Source organism: Pelodiscus sinensis, chromosome 17, assembly GCF_049634645.1.
Source record: "Pelodiscus sinensis isolate JC-2024 chromosome 17, ASM4963464v1, whole genome shotgun sequence".
Classification (NCBI taxonomy): domain Eukaryota; kingdom Metazoa; phylum Chordata; order Testudines; family Trionychidae; genus Pelodiscus; species Pelodiscus sinensis.
Window position 1 is genome coordinate 8,206,953 of NC_134727.1, and position 17,753 is coordinate 8,224,705.

The following is a 17,753-nucleotide window of genomic DNA, read 5'->3' on the forward strand; positions in this document are numbered from 1 at the left end:
TGAAAGCACATAGACAAAAATCTTGTTTGGCTTGATAGAAACCCCGCAAACCCTTGCAGAACTAAATCTTCCAATTTCTTGCTTGGCTCACATTCCTCAATAGTTTAATAGATTCAGCTGCACATTTCAATGGCCTCCACATCTAAGTCAAAAGCATAAAACAGTCAAAACTGGTGCACCTATGAGTGGAGGGGAACTGTAATAAAACTGACAGGGGAAAAGAAATGTTGTGATTGCCTGGCAATTGTGTCAGTCATGTGGGTAGGACTGTTTTCATGCATCATCAAAGCAACCATTGTCAGAAAAATACCTCAAAATAGTTCCCCCTATTTTAATAGTGAAATGCAACAAAGGACACAGCCTGTGGACTCAGAGCTACACACAGCTCTTGCAGAATGCATGGGTTTGATTGCAGTTTCATGTAAGAGCAGCTTGGGATGACGTTCAGAGTAACTGGTCTAGAGACATGGGCACTGGGATCCCTTTCAATCCCTTCATGCAACCAGAGAGAGATGGGGAAGGTGGAATGAAAACCATCCCTTCATCCTTCTAGCAACGAGAAAGAGGGAGACAGACAGACACAGCTTAAGAGTCACAGCTAGCCACAGTGCAACCCTTGAGCACATTGTGTGAAACGCTCCTCAAGTCACAAAGTCCAGGAAAGCAATGCGATGCCATGAAAACCAGAAGGGGAATTTCAAGCCATGCTACAATCAGCTTGTGACCCTTTGTGGGCCGCGAACACTTCTATTTGTAGCAAAGGGATAGAACTGGATTGCAAAAAAGACTGAATTAGCTTTAAATTCCTTTCATAGAGCCTATGGGACAATTCTGTGGTTTTGTTCCCAATTAGCAAAACAGAAACACAAACCAGACATGGAGGACACCGAACACTCTTGTCAAAGAAAATGGATCTAAACCTACAATCTAGCCAGAGTGACTGGGACAGCTTGGGATGGAGTTCTAAGTATTTAAATATTCGAAAGTTCTAAATATTTAAATAAATATTTTTCTTATAGAAAATAAATTCAGATTTCTTAATTTGCAGTTACTTTACCAAGAAACAACAAAACACTGGCTTGCAATGTTAATGAACTTTGTTTAAAAGAAACTGGGGTATTTTTAGGTAGAATTTTCTGAGGTGAAAAGAAAGCAGATCTACTTCATTTGGAAAGAAAGCAAGGTGGCTTTAAAAAAAAATCCCTGAACTTTTTAGATTCCAGAAAAATAGTTCATTTTTATAAACTAGTAACAAAATACAGTAAACTTCCAATAATCCGGCACCTTTAGGACCCAGGGGGTGCCGGATTATCAGATATGACGGACTATAGCTGTGGTCACCAACCAGTAGATCATGAGCTACCGGTAGATCTCAGGGGCTCTAAGAGTAGCTCTTGAGCCCTCTCTGAACTGCGCACCTGCTCAGTACATTTACATTAGATTTCCTCATTTGAGGTGCAGCTACTCACTGAGCAACAACACAGGTGAGTAGCTGCGAGGAATGGTGAGAGCTGGGAGGTCGGGAGGGCTGAAACACCCCAGCCAGCTGACTGTGGCTTTCACAGCTGGAGCTAGGCGCAGCCTCCCTGGGCTGAGTGCAGGGCAGCCGGGCTGGAGGGATGAGAAGCTGCCTGGCCTGCTGGCTGTGGCGTTCAGCCCAGAGGAGGCTGAACCACGCTCCAGCTGATTGGGCGGCTTCCCCTCTGCACCTGCCCACATGGAGCTTGGTGGCACCCTGGCTGAGCACCATGGCCAGCTGGCCAGGCAGCCGCTTTTCTTCGCTCCAGCCCAGCTGCCCTGCAGTCAGTCCAGAGGGAGCGCAGGTCGGAGGCTTCCCTCCGTGGCTGGTGTAGGGAACTCCCTGCCCCCAACCTTGTTCCCTCTCCTCTGCCCCAAACTTGTCCCCCGCCCTCCTGGCCCCCTGTTCCCTCTCCCTTGCCCCCCCGACCTCGCTGCAGAAACCTGCCCCCCCCTGCAGAAACTTGTCCCCCGGCACCCTGCCCCCCCTGCAGAAACCAGGGGGTTTCTGGCACCTTGTCTCCTACTACAGAAACCTGTCCCCCTGCTCCCCTCTGCAGAAACCTGTCCCCCCCAGCACCCTGTCCCCTGCTGCAGAAACCTGTCCTGGCACCCTGCCCCCTCTTCCTTGCCCCCATTGGCACCCTGTTCCCTGCTCCAGAACCCACTAGTACCCCTCCCCAGTACTGTGTCCCCTGCTCCCGAATGACTTTTCTATGGGTCAGTGACTCCTGACTCAAGGCAGGTTCCCTGCCATTCTCATAAATAAAGACAATGCAGAAACAGTATTCTATTTAAAAATGAAGCCTGGCCAACAAACCTCTCCAAGCCAGTGTCCCCTCCTCCACCTCCTCCTGCATCCAGATTTCCTCCCAGAGCTTGCACCTCTCACCCCTTCCCACACCCAAACACCTCATTCCCACCCCAGAGCCTACACATCCTGTCTCAACACAGCAAGGGTCCAGCTAGACTGCAGGAGTTTTTCAGGATTCTGGAGATATCCCAGAAAAACTCTTCTGCATCCAGGGTTGCGTTTGTTCTTCCGCTTTTTTAGTGGAAGAGCAAACAGGCTTTTTTGGTCACCCCTATATTCCTCTTTCCACAAGGAGGGTTTTTTTTCTGACATTTGGTCCAGTGTAGACAGGCCAAATGTTGGAAAAACCTCTTCCTACAGAAGAATAAAAATAAAAAAAGCAGCAGCAGTATAAGGATTGAGGATAGCAAGTGATGGAGAGGAGGAGAATAGAGAGGGCGGGGCTTCAAGGAAGGGGCGGGGCGGTAGATCTTGGCTTGGTCTGTCATTTAAAAAGTGATCTTGGGTGTAAAAAGGTTGGAGACCACTAGACTATAGGAAGGGGGGACTACGTGGAGTCTGGGGTGGAGAGGGGGGATGCGCCCCTCGGCGCTGCGGGACCAACCCAGCAGCACTCCAGCTGCTCTGCCCCAGACTTCCCCAAGTCAGCCGCTGCTGAAACTGACCAGCAGCTGACTCCAGGAAGCCCAGGGCACAGCAGGCTCTGCCCCGGGCTTCCTGGAGTCAGCCACTGGTCAGTTTCAGCAGCGGCTGACTTGGGGAAGTCTTGGACAGAGCAGCTGGGGTGCTGCTGGGTTGATCCCGCAGCGCCGAGGGGTGACGCTACGGGACCAACCCGGCAGCACCCCAGCTGCTCTGCCTCCAGCTTCCCTGAGTCAGTCGCTGGTCAGTTTCAGCAGCGGCGGAATCTGGGAAGCCGGGGGCAGAGCAGCTCCAATTGTCCGGCTGCCTGGAGCACTTCCGGGTTCCATATAGTGCCGGATCCACTGGATGCCAGACCACTGGAGTTTTACTGTATATGGAGTCACAGCAGACATGCAAAAGCTCCTTAATAAATAAAATTTGTTTTTTCAATATTTTCAATGTCAACATGTAAATCCAACTATTCAAAGTGCAAGTACTTGCATGATAGTTGACTGGTACGTGGTCATACAAGAGTATGTCTTATAGACACCTTGACAGCATCTACTTGACTCTGACACTGAAAATGGCAATATGATCTGGCCTCTTTTTGTAAAGTCTGATGCTGAGACAGTATGGCAAGTGAAATCACAGCTCCCATTAAATGTGCCATGACACAGACTATTCATTAAACTTACTTATCTTCTCCCAATACCACTCCAAATGCAGCATGGACTACTCTGGTCACCGTAGGGTCATACCAGCCAATCATCTGTCCTGCTGCAAATACCGTCTGCAAGTGCACCGACTGCAAAAGGAACAGGTAAATAAAAAGCAGATGTCAGTTGCATTTTCCAAGTATGTGTTTATTAAGGTTTTAGTATAAATGCTGTTAATATTTGTATAGGAGGAAAGAAATTACAGGGCATCCCCGCTATATGTCCAAGATACGTTAAAAAAAATGACATAAGGACGTAAAGAGGAGAATTTTTTCCCTGCAGGTGACTTCTATTTGCACAAATAGGTTTTGGGGTTTTTTTGGCGTGACGGAAGAGCAGGGAATAGGAGGACTTAAATGGAACAGTTCCCACAAGCATCAACGACGCTAGTGCAGAACCAACATATACAGGGGCGACGTATAGTGGGGACGCCCTGTATAAGGAAACTTTTCTTAACTGATCACATCCACCTTTAGATTCATTGCACAGAAGGCCTGTAATGATAAACCCCTGGTGTCATCTGATTCTACGGACAATCCTGATTTCAAAAAGTGTCAATGCATCATCATTTTAAAGCTCCCCACTTCTTGGTACACAAGAGTGAGACAAGTACATCACCACCGACTGTAGAAGTAAATGTAAATGCTGGTGAAAGGTACTAAGCCAAGAGCCCTGGAGATGCCACAGATAAGGCAATGCGTGCAAGTTTTTATCACTCTCTCCTTGTCGTTCAGATTCAGTGCTGACCTGGACGTGGGGATAGTTTAGTTTCCCTGCTTGTTTAATACTTGGGCTCTGCCCAGATGGACACGAGTTAAACTGGGCTGGCAAATTCTGTGATTGGATCATAGCCCATGAGCTACTGGACCAAAACTCCAGATAATTTCATATAAGGGCCAATAGAGGGCCAATAGGTGGTGAAACTTTCTAGCACCTGACTGAAAAATAAAACAGAGATCTGGAAACTCACCTGCCCACTATCCACCACATAAACAATTATATCAGCATTTTCCTCAAACAGCCTTTGCTTCAGAGCTGCTAAGTCAGATGTATCATATGTGTAACCTCCGTCTGATTTCATGATTGTTAAGGGAACAGAGCATCCTGGGACAAACACAATCTTCCGCCCATCATCCACCTGTACATATCCTAGGGAAAGAGGTCATCCGGGGGTAAACATTAGAAAGGAAGCAGATCGGAAGGAACACTTTGTCAGATGTTGCACGTAAGAAGTGACAGTGCTCTGAAGCTTGTGAAAGCCAGGTGCTCCTATCGATTCACATTCTTGAAAGACATTTTGTGCGGGGTCAGATTTAATGCTTGATTTCTTTTAAAAATCATGATTTGCTAGAAGAGCAGGGATTTATACAAATCTAGCTTTGCTGGTGAAATAATAGGCTAATATTAACAGAGTTCTAACTTGATTTTAAATCCACTGAATATTGGTATCCTGATGCACTAGGACCACTGTAAAGAGGTGTTTGGAAAATGAGAGATTTGAAAGGGGAAAACCACCTAAACAGATGCAGGATGTGGAACCCGACAGTGATCATAATGCTTTTATATTATATTATAGTGATTATAATTTTCAAAAACAAGCTAGAAGTATGACTAGCTGGGTCTATGGACGGGTACAGATTAGGTACTGTTAAGGCCAGAGAAATATGTAAAGGCAATCTCTAGGAAAGGGGTCTGTATATTATTTGTATCCCACTGTTCTGACGCTAACAAAATCATGGGAATGGAAAGTGTCCATTACATCACAGTGTTTTTTGTGAATTGCCCACACTTATTCGGACCAATCTAAGGTTCTGGTGCATTTCTCTGTTACAGTGTTACTTGACTATCTTGGTCCTACTGAACATAAATATTTGTAATGTCACATCTGAGCTCCTGGTAATTTCCAATACAGATTTTTGTCTCAGAGCCCTGAATTCCCAAACCTTTCTGAATGACAAGGATTAGACTATGTCCCTTAGCAAGGGAGCATTTTCTAGTAAAAAACATAAAGGAGGGAAAAACAAGAAAAAATGAAAGGCAGTGTCTAATCTGGGGAACATAAATCTTGAAAGTGTCTCCAAACAACCCAGAACAAATTCATACTCTTTCAAACTAAAAAAACAAACAATTCCCCCCCCCCCCCCCAAAAAAAAAGTGCCCTGACAATTGTTGTGTTTTTGATTATGTTAAAGAATGTGTTACCTTTTTCTTCAAATTCTTGCACAATATCTTTCATCCTGTCTTGGTAGTATGATTCCCCTCTCTCTATTAGCGTAATATCCAAGCAGTCATAGATTTTTTGGAACTCTGAGTAGAGAAACCAGAGAGAACGATTTAAAAAAACACATACACAATTCTGACTGACTGTGTTTAGGACTTAAAGCAAATAGGCCCCTGACTGCAATGAGAGAAGAGTGGTCTTGACTTGAGGGTAGGCCAGTGGCCTGGGAACCAAAAGATCTGAGTTCCATTACAGTTCTTTGGCAGACAATCTGTGACTTGACTTCTGTGCCTGACTTCCCACCTATAATAGAGTTACTGTACTCCCTTACCTTAGGAGTGGTGGGGAGGCTGAATCTATTAGTAAATGTGAGGTGCTCAGATAATAAGGCTATAGGTCAGCAACTTAAAATTCTGAGCTATACTGGACAGAGCACTGCATTACAGAGGTGAGAGAGATGACCTGACATATGGAAGTAACAGTTGATAAATAAAACAGGCCACAGCGATACTATACTATTCAGTAAAAGTGTAAACATCTCAACAAGCTGTCAGAAAGGAATGAAAGGTTCTGTCTCCTTCTGAAACACAGGTAATTAAACAGAGGTGCAGGAAAGAATGGGTCTCAGATATTTTCTTTGGAAATGAGTGATTGATGACCACCATTCCAGACAACACTCTCAATACCGTTTGGGGCAAATCTGAGGATCCCAAGGTTTTCAAGTGCAGCTATATTCATTTTAAGTAAATGTTGCAACCAGCTCTGATGTTCTGATAGGTACGATGGAGTTCTATAGAGCAAACCTTCCTCAGCCATATGCTCTTTTTTATCAGAATGAATTTTATCAGCTTCCAAAGAACAACTTTACGTCTCAGATCCACATAAAACAAACATTGGTTTAAAGACAAAGGCACTAATTCTAACTGTTACCTTTCCGAGATACATCACAGATCAGCTTCCATGCTTTAATGAAGTCTGGATTTTTGCTCTGTAATAGGACCACACACTGGTAGGCACGTTTCTTAAATTCTTCTTCTGTATCAAATCTCCGCTTAGATTCCTAGGTTAAAAACCATGCACAAGAGTAAGTATCTCTCCTACGCGAAACCGGATTTCTGACATTCTGTTTTAGAGCAAATGTTTACTTGATGGAAGGGAAGCAGTGTGGCCTAAGGGATAGGGTAACAAATTATTTTTATTAAACTAGCACACAATTCCTGAGACAGATACATGTATATCATAAAGTATCAAACTACAATAAACTAATAGTTTACTTCTTTAACAAATCCAGTTACAATTCATTTTGTTTCAACAATGTTATGCTGATCATTGACAACAGTTCTTAATTATTGCTTGATTTAAAAGTAAGAGGAGAATAAGTGAACATTTTAGCTAAGTACCTTGTAAAAGGCTTGGAGATCTCCAATGGGGGGTGAAACAGTCAGGTAATCGGGAAATTTATCTTGGAGATGAGCAATGAGCATTCCAAACTGGGTACCCCAATCTCCTAAATGGTTTAATCTGGCCAACAGTCAAAAAATGCAAAACAAAATTATGCATCATGTGAGAAATCAGAACTCAAACAGGCTGAACACTGTGGGAGGGGAAGGGGTTACACTCAACTGTGTGGCCACTGAGGGAATTAGTTAGGATGTAGTTTTAAGTTGTACCAAGGCTGGCTAGAGGATTTGGACAGCAGAGATGTAAAAGGAGAGCTGGTTAACCTCGCTCTTAACAGGTGAGGCTTATGGGTTCCAGTTAACCGGTAGGGGCTAGTGCAGCTCTCCACCCGTCCTGGGCCCATGTGTGGCAGGCCAAGCTGCCTCTTCCTACCCTCCGCTGCAGGTCGCATGCTGGCTTCCTGGGAATGAAACCGACTGCAGAGCCCACAGCAAAGCCTCCCAGGAAACGGGGCCAGCAGCAGAGCCTCTTCCCCGGGAGCGGGGCTGGCAGCAGAGACAGCAGCAGAGCCTCTTCCCCGGGAGTGGGGCTGGCAGCAGAGTCAGCAGCAGAGCCTCTTCCCTGGGAGCAGGGTTGGCAGCAGAGACAGCAGCAGAGCCTCTTCCCTGGGAGCAGAGCCTCTTCCCCGGGAGCAGAGCCGGCAGCAGAGCCTCTTCCCCGGGAGCGGGGCTGGTTCCCAGGGAGGCTTCGCTGCGGGTTCCGCAGCATAAAGCTTATGTAAGCTTTACACTGCAGAATCCGCAGTGCATGTAACCACTGTGATTTTTTAGAGGTTACACGATTACATTTTAACCACGCTTTTATATTCCTACGGGAAAGGCATTATTGGTGCACAATCTGAGATAAACAAACGTGTCCCCCACACTCAGCTGTGCTCACCTCAGAACATCATAGCCCACAAACTCAAATAGACGACACATGCTGTCTCCAATAATAGTTGAGCGCAGGTGACCAACATGCATCTCTTTGGCAATGTTAGGGGAAGAGAAGTCAACCACCACCTTGGACAGGGCAACAAACCAACAGGGAAACACATGATTAAATGCTGAACCATACGACGTACTGTTCTCCAGGGGAGATTTTCAAAGTTGGGGATATGCGCCTCATGAATATGTGCAATCACCATACTGGCATATGCAAATGAGGTATCTGCACGTGGCAAACAATCCATTTCAACTGACCATTTGTGCAAGTTCAAATTTTCTGTGTGTGTATATCATTTTGCACTTTGGGGCTGGTTTGCAAATCAGGCTTTAAATGTCTAGAGCTCTTCTGGCTGCACCATATTTTTGTCTGAAAATCACACACACCTCTTCTTACATGCTAAAAAAAATCTTTAGTAATTAAAAATAAACATTCCCCTTTTTCACATTATAGGACAGGGTTAAAAAAGTAGAACAGCCACCCAGTAAGCTGGCACATCAAATGGCCTCTAAATGTGGCTTCAGCAAAGAATTCATAGCAAAAACGCCCTTTTAGTCTCAATCCTGCAACTCCGATCCATCAGCACAGACCCGGGTATCCCAAGGAAACTTATTCAATTGTGTGTGAAGGAGGAGCATTTAACAAACAAGAAGAATCTACAGAGTTTTTTTATGTTATATATTACGTACAAAAACATATGTTAAAAGAAATGATTAAGGTGGTACTCAGAAGTTAGGAAATGCCAGATGGGAGGCCAGACTCTGTGTGCATTTTCGTTACAATACACATTTCAATTACATAATGACGTGTTATTTTTCCCTAGGATTCCTGCCTGGTTCAGTGCCCAGGATGGATGGTGTTCACTTAATGAGATGCTATTCAGTATTTTGTTTTCTCATTATTTAGTGTGTGGCCCTAGGTCTTATCTGCTGCACACTAATCAAACCCCTCTCTGAAGACAGAATTATTACTCTCCTCATGGGCTTTTCCATGGCACTATCTCTATAGCATCTGAGAGCTTCGTGTACAATTTTCACCCATATGCAACGAGGGGATATCAATCCTGTTTTACAGAATTGGGGCAGAGAGATTAAGGTTAAAAGTTTCCACTAATTTGGAGTGCTCAATTTAAGGTGTCTAGGACATGATTTTTCAGCACACACAGCATTATATATGACTTTATGGCTGCGGCTAGACTGGCAAGTTTTTCCACAAAAGCAGCTACTTTTGCGGAAAAACTTGCCACCTGTCTACACTGGCTTCTTGAATTTGCGCAAGAACACTGACAATCTAATGTAAGATTGTCAGTGTTCTTGCGCAAACACTACGCTGCTCCCGCTCGGGAAAAAGCCCTCTTGCGCAAATGCTTTTGCGCAAGAGGGCCAGTATAGACAGCTAAAAACTGTTTTGCGCAAAAAAGCTCCGATGGTGAAAATGGCGATTGGGGCTTTTCTTGCGCAAAACTGCGTCTAGATTGGCACAGACACTTTTCCGCAAAAAGTGCTTTTGCACAAAAGCGTCCGTGCCAATCTAGACGCTCTTTTCTGCAAATGCTTTTAACGGAAAAACTTTTCCATTAAAAGTATTTGCGGAAAATCATGCCAGTCTAGACGTAGCCTATATATTTAGAGCATAGCTCCCATTAAATTCATTTTCAGCTGTCAGTGCTCAGCACTTCTGCAAATCAGACCCCTGGGTCTCACGCCAGACCCTCAGAAAATGAAGAACATGCATTAATGACACCTGTGAAAAGTCTGATTCAAACACATTTCTTAGCATCACAACAACTCTGGAACAGGCCAGGATAGAATCCAGTTCTCGAAGGCAGCACTAAAATGCACAAGCATCCTTAATGCTGGCATTTCTGAACTTTTGAAGAGTTGACTTTCCAACCTCAATAACATTCTTAATAGTTTTTCAGTGTGTAGATTCCTAGATTTTTCAAAGCACATGGGTCATCAGCAGGACTGAAACCTTTAGCTCTGCTGCACAGCCCTCCCCCTCTTGAGCTGAGTAACTGGCACAAATAACAAGGTGTCATCTTCTATGTGTGCACCACACAAGGAGATGAGACAAACACTTTGCCCATGGTCTGCTGATAGCAAAGGAATAGTGAGACTGTCCCTTTCCCCTTGGCAACTCAGTTGCCACTCCTCAGGCTTTTCATCGGAGTCTCTTTTCAAGTCAGTTCTAGTCTCCCTCTCTGCATCAAGAGCGACAGACTGGCCCTGTTAAAATAGTAACTTGTGTATTTGTAGTTGGAATGCGTGTCAAAAGCTCAGTAAAAAAGTACATGCATACCAAGCAAAATCGTGGTCATAACCATTCATCAGCACTGCTATTGGACTGAGTGCAGTATTGAGACTTCAGTGAAAGTTTACTAGCATACCTTTTTCCTGTTTTCAATTGCTGGTGGTTGAACTCCATTCACCAGTAAACTGCTGAGTTGTTTGGACACAAAATCCTTTCTCAAGTGCACATTAATAAAACCTTTAAAGGAAAAACATCAGTTGTTGGAACTGTAAAAGAACCCTTGAAAACCATCTGATTTTGTTCAGTACCAAAGTTTTCAGTTCACTAGATAGAAAGAAAACACTGTATTTAAAACTAACCCCAGAATGTCTTAAACTTCTTGGGGTTTTTTTTTTCTGTTACAGAAACATGATCACACACTGAAAAATCAATTGAATTTTCCGGTTTTGGGAGACTCTTTTCCACAAACAAATACCTAGTAAACAAATAAGTCTATAAACTATACATTTCAAATGCTACAAGATCACTAAGAACATACTCTGTTTTGGGGATTTCGTAGTCAAGCGTGAACTCAAAAGTGAGACATTTGAAAAAAAATATTTCTTGGGGTGTTTAACTCTTCACTACATCTTGCAAACACATACACATACACATTACAGTCAGCTGTCCCAGTGAGTTATGTCTATACTTGCCCACAGGATGAGGCCTTACTATGTACAAGTGCAATCAATTCCTACATATTTAAAACCAAAGTGTCACATTTAGAAAAATTCAGACTTTGCAGAACATTTGAGCACTGCTTTGATTTTCCTGAGTTGCAGGACTAGTAGAGATTCTCTTCTCCATTCAGCCCCCAAATACATCATTTTATTCAGGGCTTATGAAAGGGGTCAGATTGAAAGCCAAGAAGACTGAAGTCTTCCAATGTTTCAAGCATGAGCAGTAGCAATGTAATCCTTTCCACACTTCTCTGCCATCCTGCCTTACCTCTGAGCTGGAAATATCTCCTCTGAGGATGTGAGTACAGTGTGGGTTGGGTTCCAGGCCCAACTGTTTTCTCCCAAGACAGCCAACAAATGTCTTGGGAGAAATTCTGATGGTGATTAAATACTACTGAAAAAACCTAGAAAATGACAGGGGGGAATCCTGATCCCAGTGAAGCCAATGGAAAAATTCCAATTGGCCTCCATGGGACCAGGATTTCACGCAATGATTCTAATACACGTGCTATTAAGTAGATTGTATGCTGCCAAGTTAATCGGGCAAAACTGAATTTAATTCAGATTTTAATTCTGTTTATAAAGCTAAAAAATAATTAAACTAGATTTTGTCCCCTTTTACGGCTAGTTAGCAGAACAGCTGCAAAATCAAAATTAAATGTTGGGAAGGTACAAAAATAGAGTGATCATACCAGGACCAGCAATTTCAACCTTCGCAATGTATTCATTGTCAGGAATGTGTCTGGAAATGTTTTCAGCAATTTCTCTTGGGCTCACTTTCTGTTCGTTGGTTTTGGAAAGCATCTGAAATGGAACGAGAGGATTCAGTACCATCTAACCCTGGGGGAATCTGATGGAAAATAAAATAGAGTCTGGGCTGATACCCCATTGACAAGACCCACTAAATTCCTCACACCTTATAATCTCTGTGGCATATTAAGTAGGGATGCTAGATATCGTGTAATTGAATAGTCATGTAACAGCATGAAATCTTAGCAGTTATATAACTATTTGATAGTCCCTAGGGGCGGGACCAGCAGCCAGTGCGCTCCCAGCCCCACTCCTAGGAAACCCCTGCCATCCTGGGTTGCTCCCTCTGTATCAGGGGTGGCAGGTGGGAGCTAGTCCACCAGGGGAGCCAGTTTAAAAACCAGATCCCTGCGCATGCCAGCTGCCTGCCGCCTGGTGCTGCTGCCTCTGACATAGAGGCAGCAGGGAGTGGGGGGAGATGCGTGTAGTCAACAAGACTAACCGATAAGCCCAAGCTTATCAGTTAAATATGTAGTTGACTACACAATGACATCCCTAATATTAATGACTTAGTTCTGTACGTGTGCTACACATGGCATTCCCATGCGAGTTAATAGGAGTGCTATGCCGGATCCTGTGTCTTGGCGGGCAATATTTTGCCCAGGCCTGGTCTAGACCCTCCCTGATAGATGTCTATATAATCTGCTCTTAAATATCTCCAGAGATAGAGAATCCACGGCCTCCCTAGGCAATTTATTCCAGTGTTTAACCACCCTGACAGTTAGGAAGTTTTTCCTGATGTCCAACCTAAACCTCCTTTGCTCCAGTTTAAGCCCATGGCTTCTTGTCCTATTCTCAGAAGCCAAGGAGAACAATTTTAATCCCGCCTCCTTGGAACACCTTTTTAGTCCTTTCCAAACTAAACAAGCTCAATTCTTTCAGTCTTCCCTCATAGCTCATGTTCTCTAGACCTTTAATCATTTAATCATTGGACCCTCTCCAATTTCTCCACATCTTTCTTGAAACGTGGAGCCCAGAACTGGACACAATACTCCAACTGAGGCCTAATTAGCACAGAGTACAGCAGAAGAATGACTTCTTGTGTCTTGCTCACAACACTCCTGTTAATGCATCCCAGAATCATGTTTGCTTTTTTTGCAACAGTGTCACACTATTGACTCATATTTAGTTTGTGGTCCACTATGACCCCTGAATCCCCTTCTGCAGTACTCCTTCCTATATGATCACTTCCCATTCTGTATGTGTGAAACTGTTTCTATCTAAGCGGAGCACTTTTCATTTGTCCTTATTAAACGTCATCCTATTTACCTCAGACCATTTCTCCAGTCTGTCCAGATCGTTTTGAATTATGACCCTATTCTCCAAAGCAGTTGTAACCCCTCCCAGCTTGGTATCATCTGCAAATTTAATAAGAATACTCTCTATGCCAATATCTAAATAGTTTATTAAGATATTGAACAGAACCGGTCCCAACACAGATCTCTGCAGAACACCATTTGTTTTGCCCTTCCAGCATGATTGTGAACCATTAATAACTACTCTCTGAGAACAGTTATCCAGCCAGTGATGCACCCACCTTATATGTAACCAGCTAGTTTCAAATATTGTCTTTGATCATCATATGCCTGCTTTCACACTGCTCAAATATAGGTAGTGAGGTCTCACTAGCATATGTAAAGTGTTAATTTGCATATGCTGTGTGAACCCCCAGAAAATCTTCATGGCTACTTTTGAAAGTCCCATTCATCATCATCATGGCAAATCTCAAAGGAACAAGTCCTTCCTGGAAATTGAGCACCAACAGATTGATCTCCAGGAAGGTGCTTTAAGTGGTCTGATTATAATGTCAATCTCTGGCAACCTTGTTGTGCCATCAAAACTTTTGGCACCTATGTGATTACTGGTACACGTACTTCAGAATTCATTGGTCTTCTATTCTTATAATATGTGCATACCTAGCAAGCTTCTGAAACTGAACCAGTGCTGGTGGAGGCAGCTGATCGGTTTGGCTTCATATGTAGTTTCTGATATTGTCCTTCACCGAAAGCATAGAACACAGCTGACAGAGACACCGCTGAGGCAAAAATGATCAATGAACCTTGCAAAAAGTCATTCAGGTAGCCCGTGTATAGGGGACAAAAGGATGTCTGGAATAGAAAATATCCAAAACAGCTAAAGCTATGCACCTCGTCAGTTGCAAATAATGTTGAGGATGATATATTTTGTTCCTAAGTCGCCCCGATTAAACGCTTGGGCATCTGAGCCTTTTCTAGGCTTGAGTTTTGTTTGTTTCAGATTACAGTAATTAGTCAACCTGATTTGAAGCACCATACAGCACCTAATGAACGCCTTTTGAACCATGCTAGTTTGTCTTAGCTATAACCTGAGCTCCTTCATGGCTACCCTATAACCAGCTAGTGTGATTTGAACTGTGCTTACACTAAGCATGGAATGCAGTTTCAAATCATGTTCACTAACTGACGTTAAGATAAAAACAAAAGCACTCCTGAAAGCACAAAATGGGAAAAGTAACTTAACATCACTTTTAAAAATAGTAGTGACTAATTCCCCCTCCATCCTGGACAAATACATTTTGGGGATTTTCTAACCATTCAAACACATGTGAGATCACTGTACTGAGTAAAAATGACATGGTGCAAAAGTGCTTTGAGTAACTTTGTCTGGAGTGGAATGGAATGATATTTAGAAACAGTGAGGGCAGCCGTGTCTGGTGTGTACTGCATTATACAGCAATGTGTTTGAACATCCCACTAACTCAATCCCCAGTCTTGAAAACAGGTTATTAAGTAAGTAAGTTCTGTCCACATTGTCCCTCAAATGTTTCACTTGTCTAAAATCTGGGCATGTCGGTCCTCTATAAAGCACCAAAGCTTCATACAAATCTTCAAAATGTACTTTACGAAATGTAATGAAGATCAGATTTTAAAACAAACATTCCCCTGCCCAGTTTTTAACTTAGACATCACAACAGTGTGAGAACCAGAATGTGAAACTAACTAGAAAAACAAGAAAAGTTAGAAGAATTTATATGAAAAATAAATATGAAATATAAGCAGAGATGGGCAAATCAGAATTTTAAAATGTTTATTTTTTATAATTTAAGATCTTATTTTTAAGAAGTGAAGGAAATGTTTTATATAGCATTTTTTTCTACTAAACTTAAAACAAATGGGGGTGTGAGGCTGGGGCTGGGGGGATCCTCTCCAAGTTTACAAGTCCCCTGAGTCTTTGAATCTTACAAAATTACCCTTTAAGAGGGCTCTGATATTTAAAATTGCCCTGGAGGGCCTGAAATTCTGTGCCTGAAATCAATTCATTGAACAAACTATGCATTCATGTGGTGTGAAATCTGCCATAAAAATGTGTTCCATCGAGTCTGATTTTCTTCAGTCATTCAGCAGTGTTTTCAAAAATATCAATGACCTTGTGAGGTAAGCACCATTTCACCTCAAGACCACAAAATGTATTATTTTCCAAGCGATTTGGAGTCCACACTCTTAGGTGTTTATATAGTTAACTTCCAGTCCACCATGAAATGTATCAGCTTCACCAGTTTCAGATAAAATGCAGCGCTATATGATTCAATTGATCCCAACATCAATATAATAGGGCCTGAGTAAAGCTTGAGAATAGGCAAGGAAAACCCCCTCTCTTTTCAGCAGCAATAACTTTAACCAACAGCTCAACAAAGGATAAGCTGCCAAAACAGGAGAAATAAAGATTGAGCCAACAATGGATCACAGGTGATGGTATCCAAGTCTTTATGAAAGCAATAACCCATGTATCTGTTACTCTAGCAGTGTTCTGGCTGAAACCCCACTTATAATATGCTAATGTGCTTCCAGAAAGACAAAACACATTTGTGAAGGCAGTTTCCACATTGGCAGGTCAAACTGAGTGGCTGTTGGCTGGCACGTATCAGTGCTGTTTACGGGTCAAATTCATTCCTGCTACCGCACAGCAGCAGTATACAGATTTCTGCCTCTTTTGGAAGCAGTTCTTGGTAGCCACCTGATTTAGCAAGGATTAACCAGAGTTGGAATCATTGTCCTTTGTGGGGGAAAAGGTCACATGGCCTTTACAATTCCATAGTGCCAGCATGCTGTTAGTCCTATACGAACAACAGCGAATTCTAGAGCCATGCGTAAGGGAAGAACAGTGCTGTATGAGAATCCTAACAATGACTTAATTGGGGTAAAGTGGCGGTCAAGAGATATTAAAAAAGGCAATCCTCTGAAAGTTTGTATCTGTGCAGTCACCCAAGGACTTGTTACTCTAGGAGACAGTCAAATCTTCTGGCCAAGACCATCATAATATGCTAATGAGATCTCCGGAGGACAACACACATTTGTGAGAGCTGTTTCTGCATTGGCAGTTCAAACCAAGAGGATGCTGTCTAGCACGTATCAGTGCTGCCCAGGAGTCAAACTCTGTGGGACAGGCAATTTGCACAGCAGCCACATATAACAACCCCTGTAGACATGCCATGGGGACATAAGTATTTTTCTTATTACAACAAGGGCTCTCATATAAAGAGAGAGATGATGCTTAATAAGTATATATATAGTAGCCCAATATCTGTGACTCTGTAATGCTGAAATGCTGGCGGTTCCCTCTGGGCGGCGCTGTCGCCTGGGTCATGTCCTTCGCCTCCCGCCGTGGCGCTCGGCTGACTTCTGCGCCGCTCAGCTGGGCCGCCGTAGGGGAGCAGGTGGCGAAAGTGACCGTTTGGGCTCCGCGGTCCCCCGAGTGAGAGGCAGGAGCGGGAGGAGAAGAGAAAGAGGGGGGGAGGCAGTAGGAGGAGAGAGAGAAAGACACGGAGCGAGAGACCAGAGGCTCAGGAGAGAAGACCGACATGTAGGAGAGACCTGAAAATCCCATCTTATAATGGGCTAATTGGCTAGTAAATTAATAAACCCTAACTAATGAAAAAAAACTTGTAAAAGAGGAAAGCTACTTCTGTTGAGAATTATAACGTGGAAGACGTATATTTGTAAAGAGATAAAGACATGAACACACGGGAAGTCTGGATTCTTTTACAGCTAGAGTGAGATTCACCTTCCAGTAGTTCACGATACAACTCACTAATTTTTCCCCAGAGCCTGATTTTGCTTCCTTATTATAACTCTGCGTCTTTTGACTCTTCATTTGCTTCCTGTTTAATTTTGCTCCTTTATAGTTGAAATACAATCTGAAAAGTGCAACATTACAACCAGCAAGGAACCACATAATATTTTAACCAGGTACCAAAGAATTTATGCACACACACTATATAGGTAAAGCAACAGCAATTCCTATTATTAAAGATGTCTAGTAATTTCCATTATAACTCCAGAGTTTTCAGTAGCCTACAATGTTGACAAACTTTTCAGGCTGAAATTTTCCATGCTTGATGTGTGCCTGAGGAGAAAGTTTAATCAAACCAGATCAGCCATTCTGAGACCAAGTCAAAGACAAATCGGTAGTTTTGGCTAAGATAGAATAGGTCTGACCATTTAAAAAAAATACCTCTAGCACTGCAGTAGTATGGAACAAGGATTTGAAAGATGGCAGGGAGTTAACCAAACATTAACAAAAGTACCATACTTTGTCTTTATCTATAGGTTATATAAAACAAATAGATATCTAAACTAATACAGAATTGGGGATAGGTGGAACAGATCAAAGGTAATCTAAAAGACAACTATCAGATACCTCAGGACTTTTGCGAG

General features: G+C 43.1%; 1 protein-coding gene across 3 annotated transcripts in view; it reads right to left on the minus strand.

The window, feature by feature from the left end:
- Positions 1–17,753, minus strand: part of RARS1 (arginyl-tRNA synthetase 1) — a 37,969-nt gene that overhangs the window by 10,892 nt on the left and 9,324 nt on the right. For 2 of the 3 annotated variants that reach the window (XM_075900172.1, XM_075900173.1), the window contains exons 4-11: positions 11,943–12,054; positions 10,668–10,768; positions 8,234–8,355; positions 7,294–7,414; positions 6,824–6,953; positions 5,875–5,979; positions 4,643–4,821; positions 3,652–3,761 (exon numbers count right to left, since the gene is read on the minus strand). In XM_075900172.1, the coding sequence (XP_075756287.1) occupies positions 3,652–3,761; positions 4,643–4,821; positions 5,875–5,979; positions 6,824–6,953; positions 7,294–7,414; positions 8,234–8,355; positions 10,668–10,768; positions 11,943–12,054 (980 nt within the window). Of the gene's footprint in view, positions 1–3,651; positions 3,762–4,642; positions 4,822–5,874; positions 5,980–6,823; positions 6,954–7,293; positions 7,415–8,233; positions 8,356–10,667; positions 10,769–11,942; positions 12,055–13,976; positions 14,337–17,753 lie in introns of those variants that run through there. The other variant, XM_075900174.1, reaches the window with a different exon arrangement.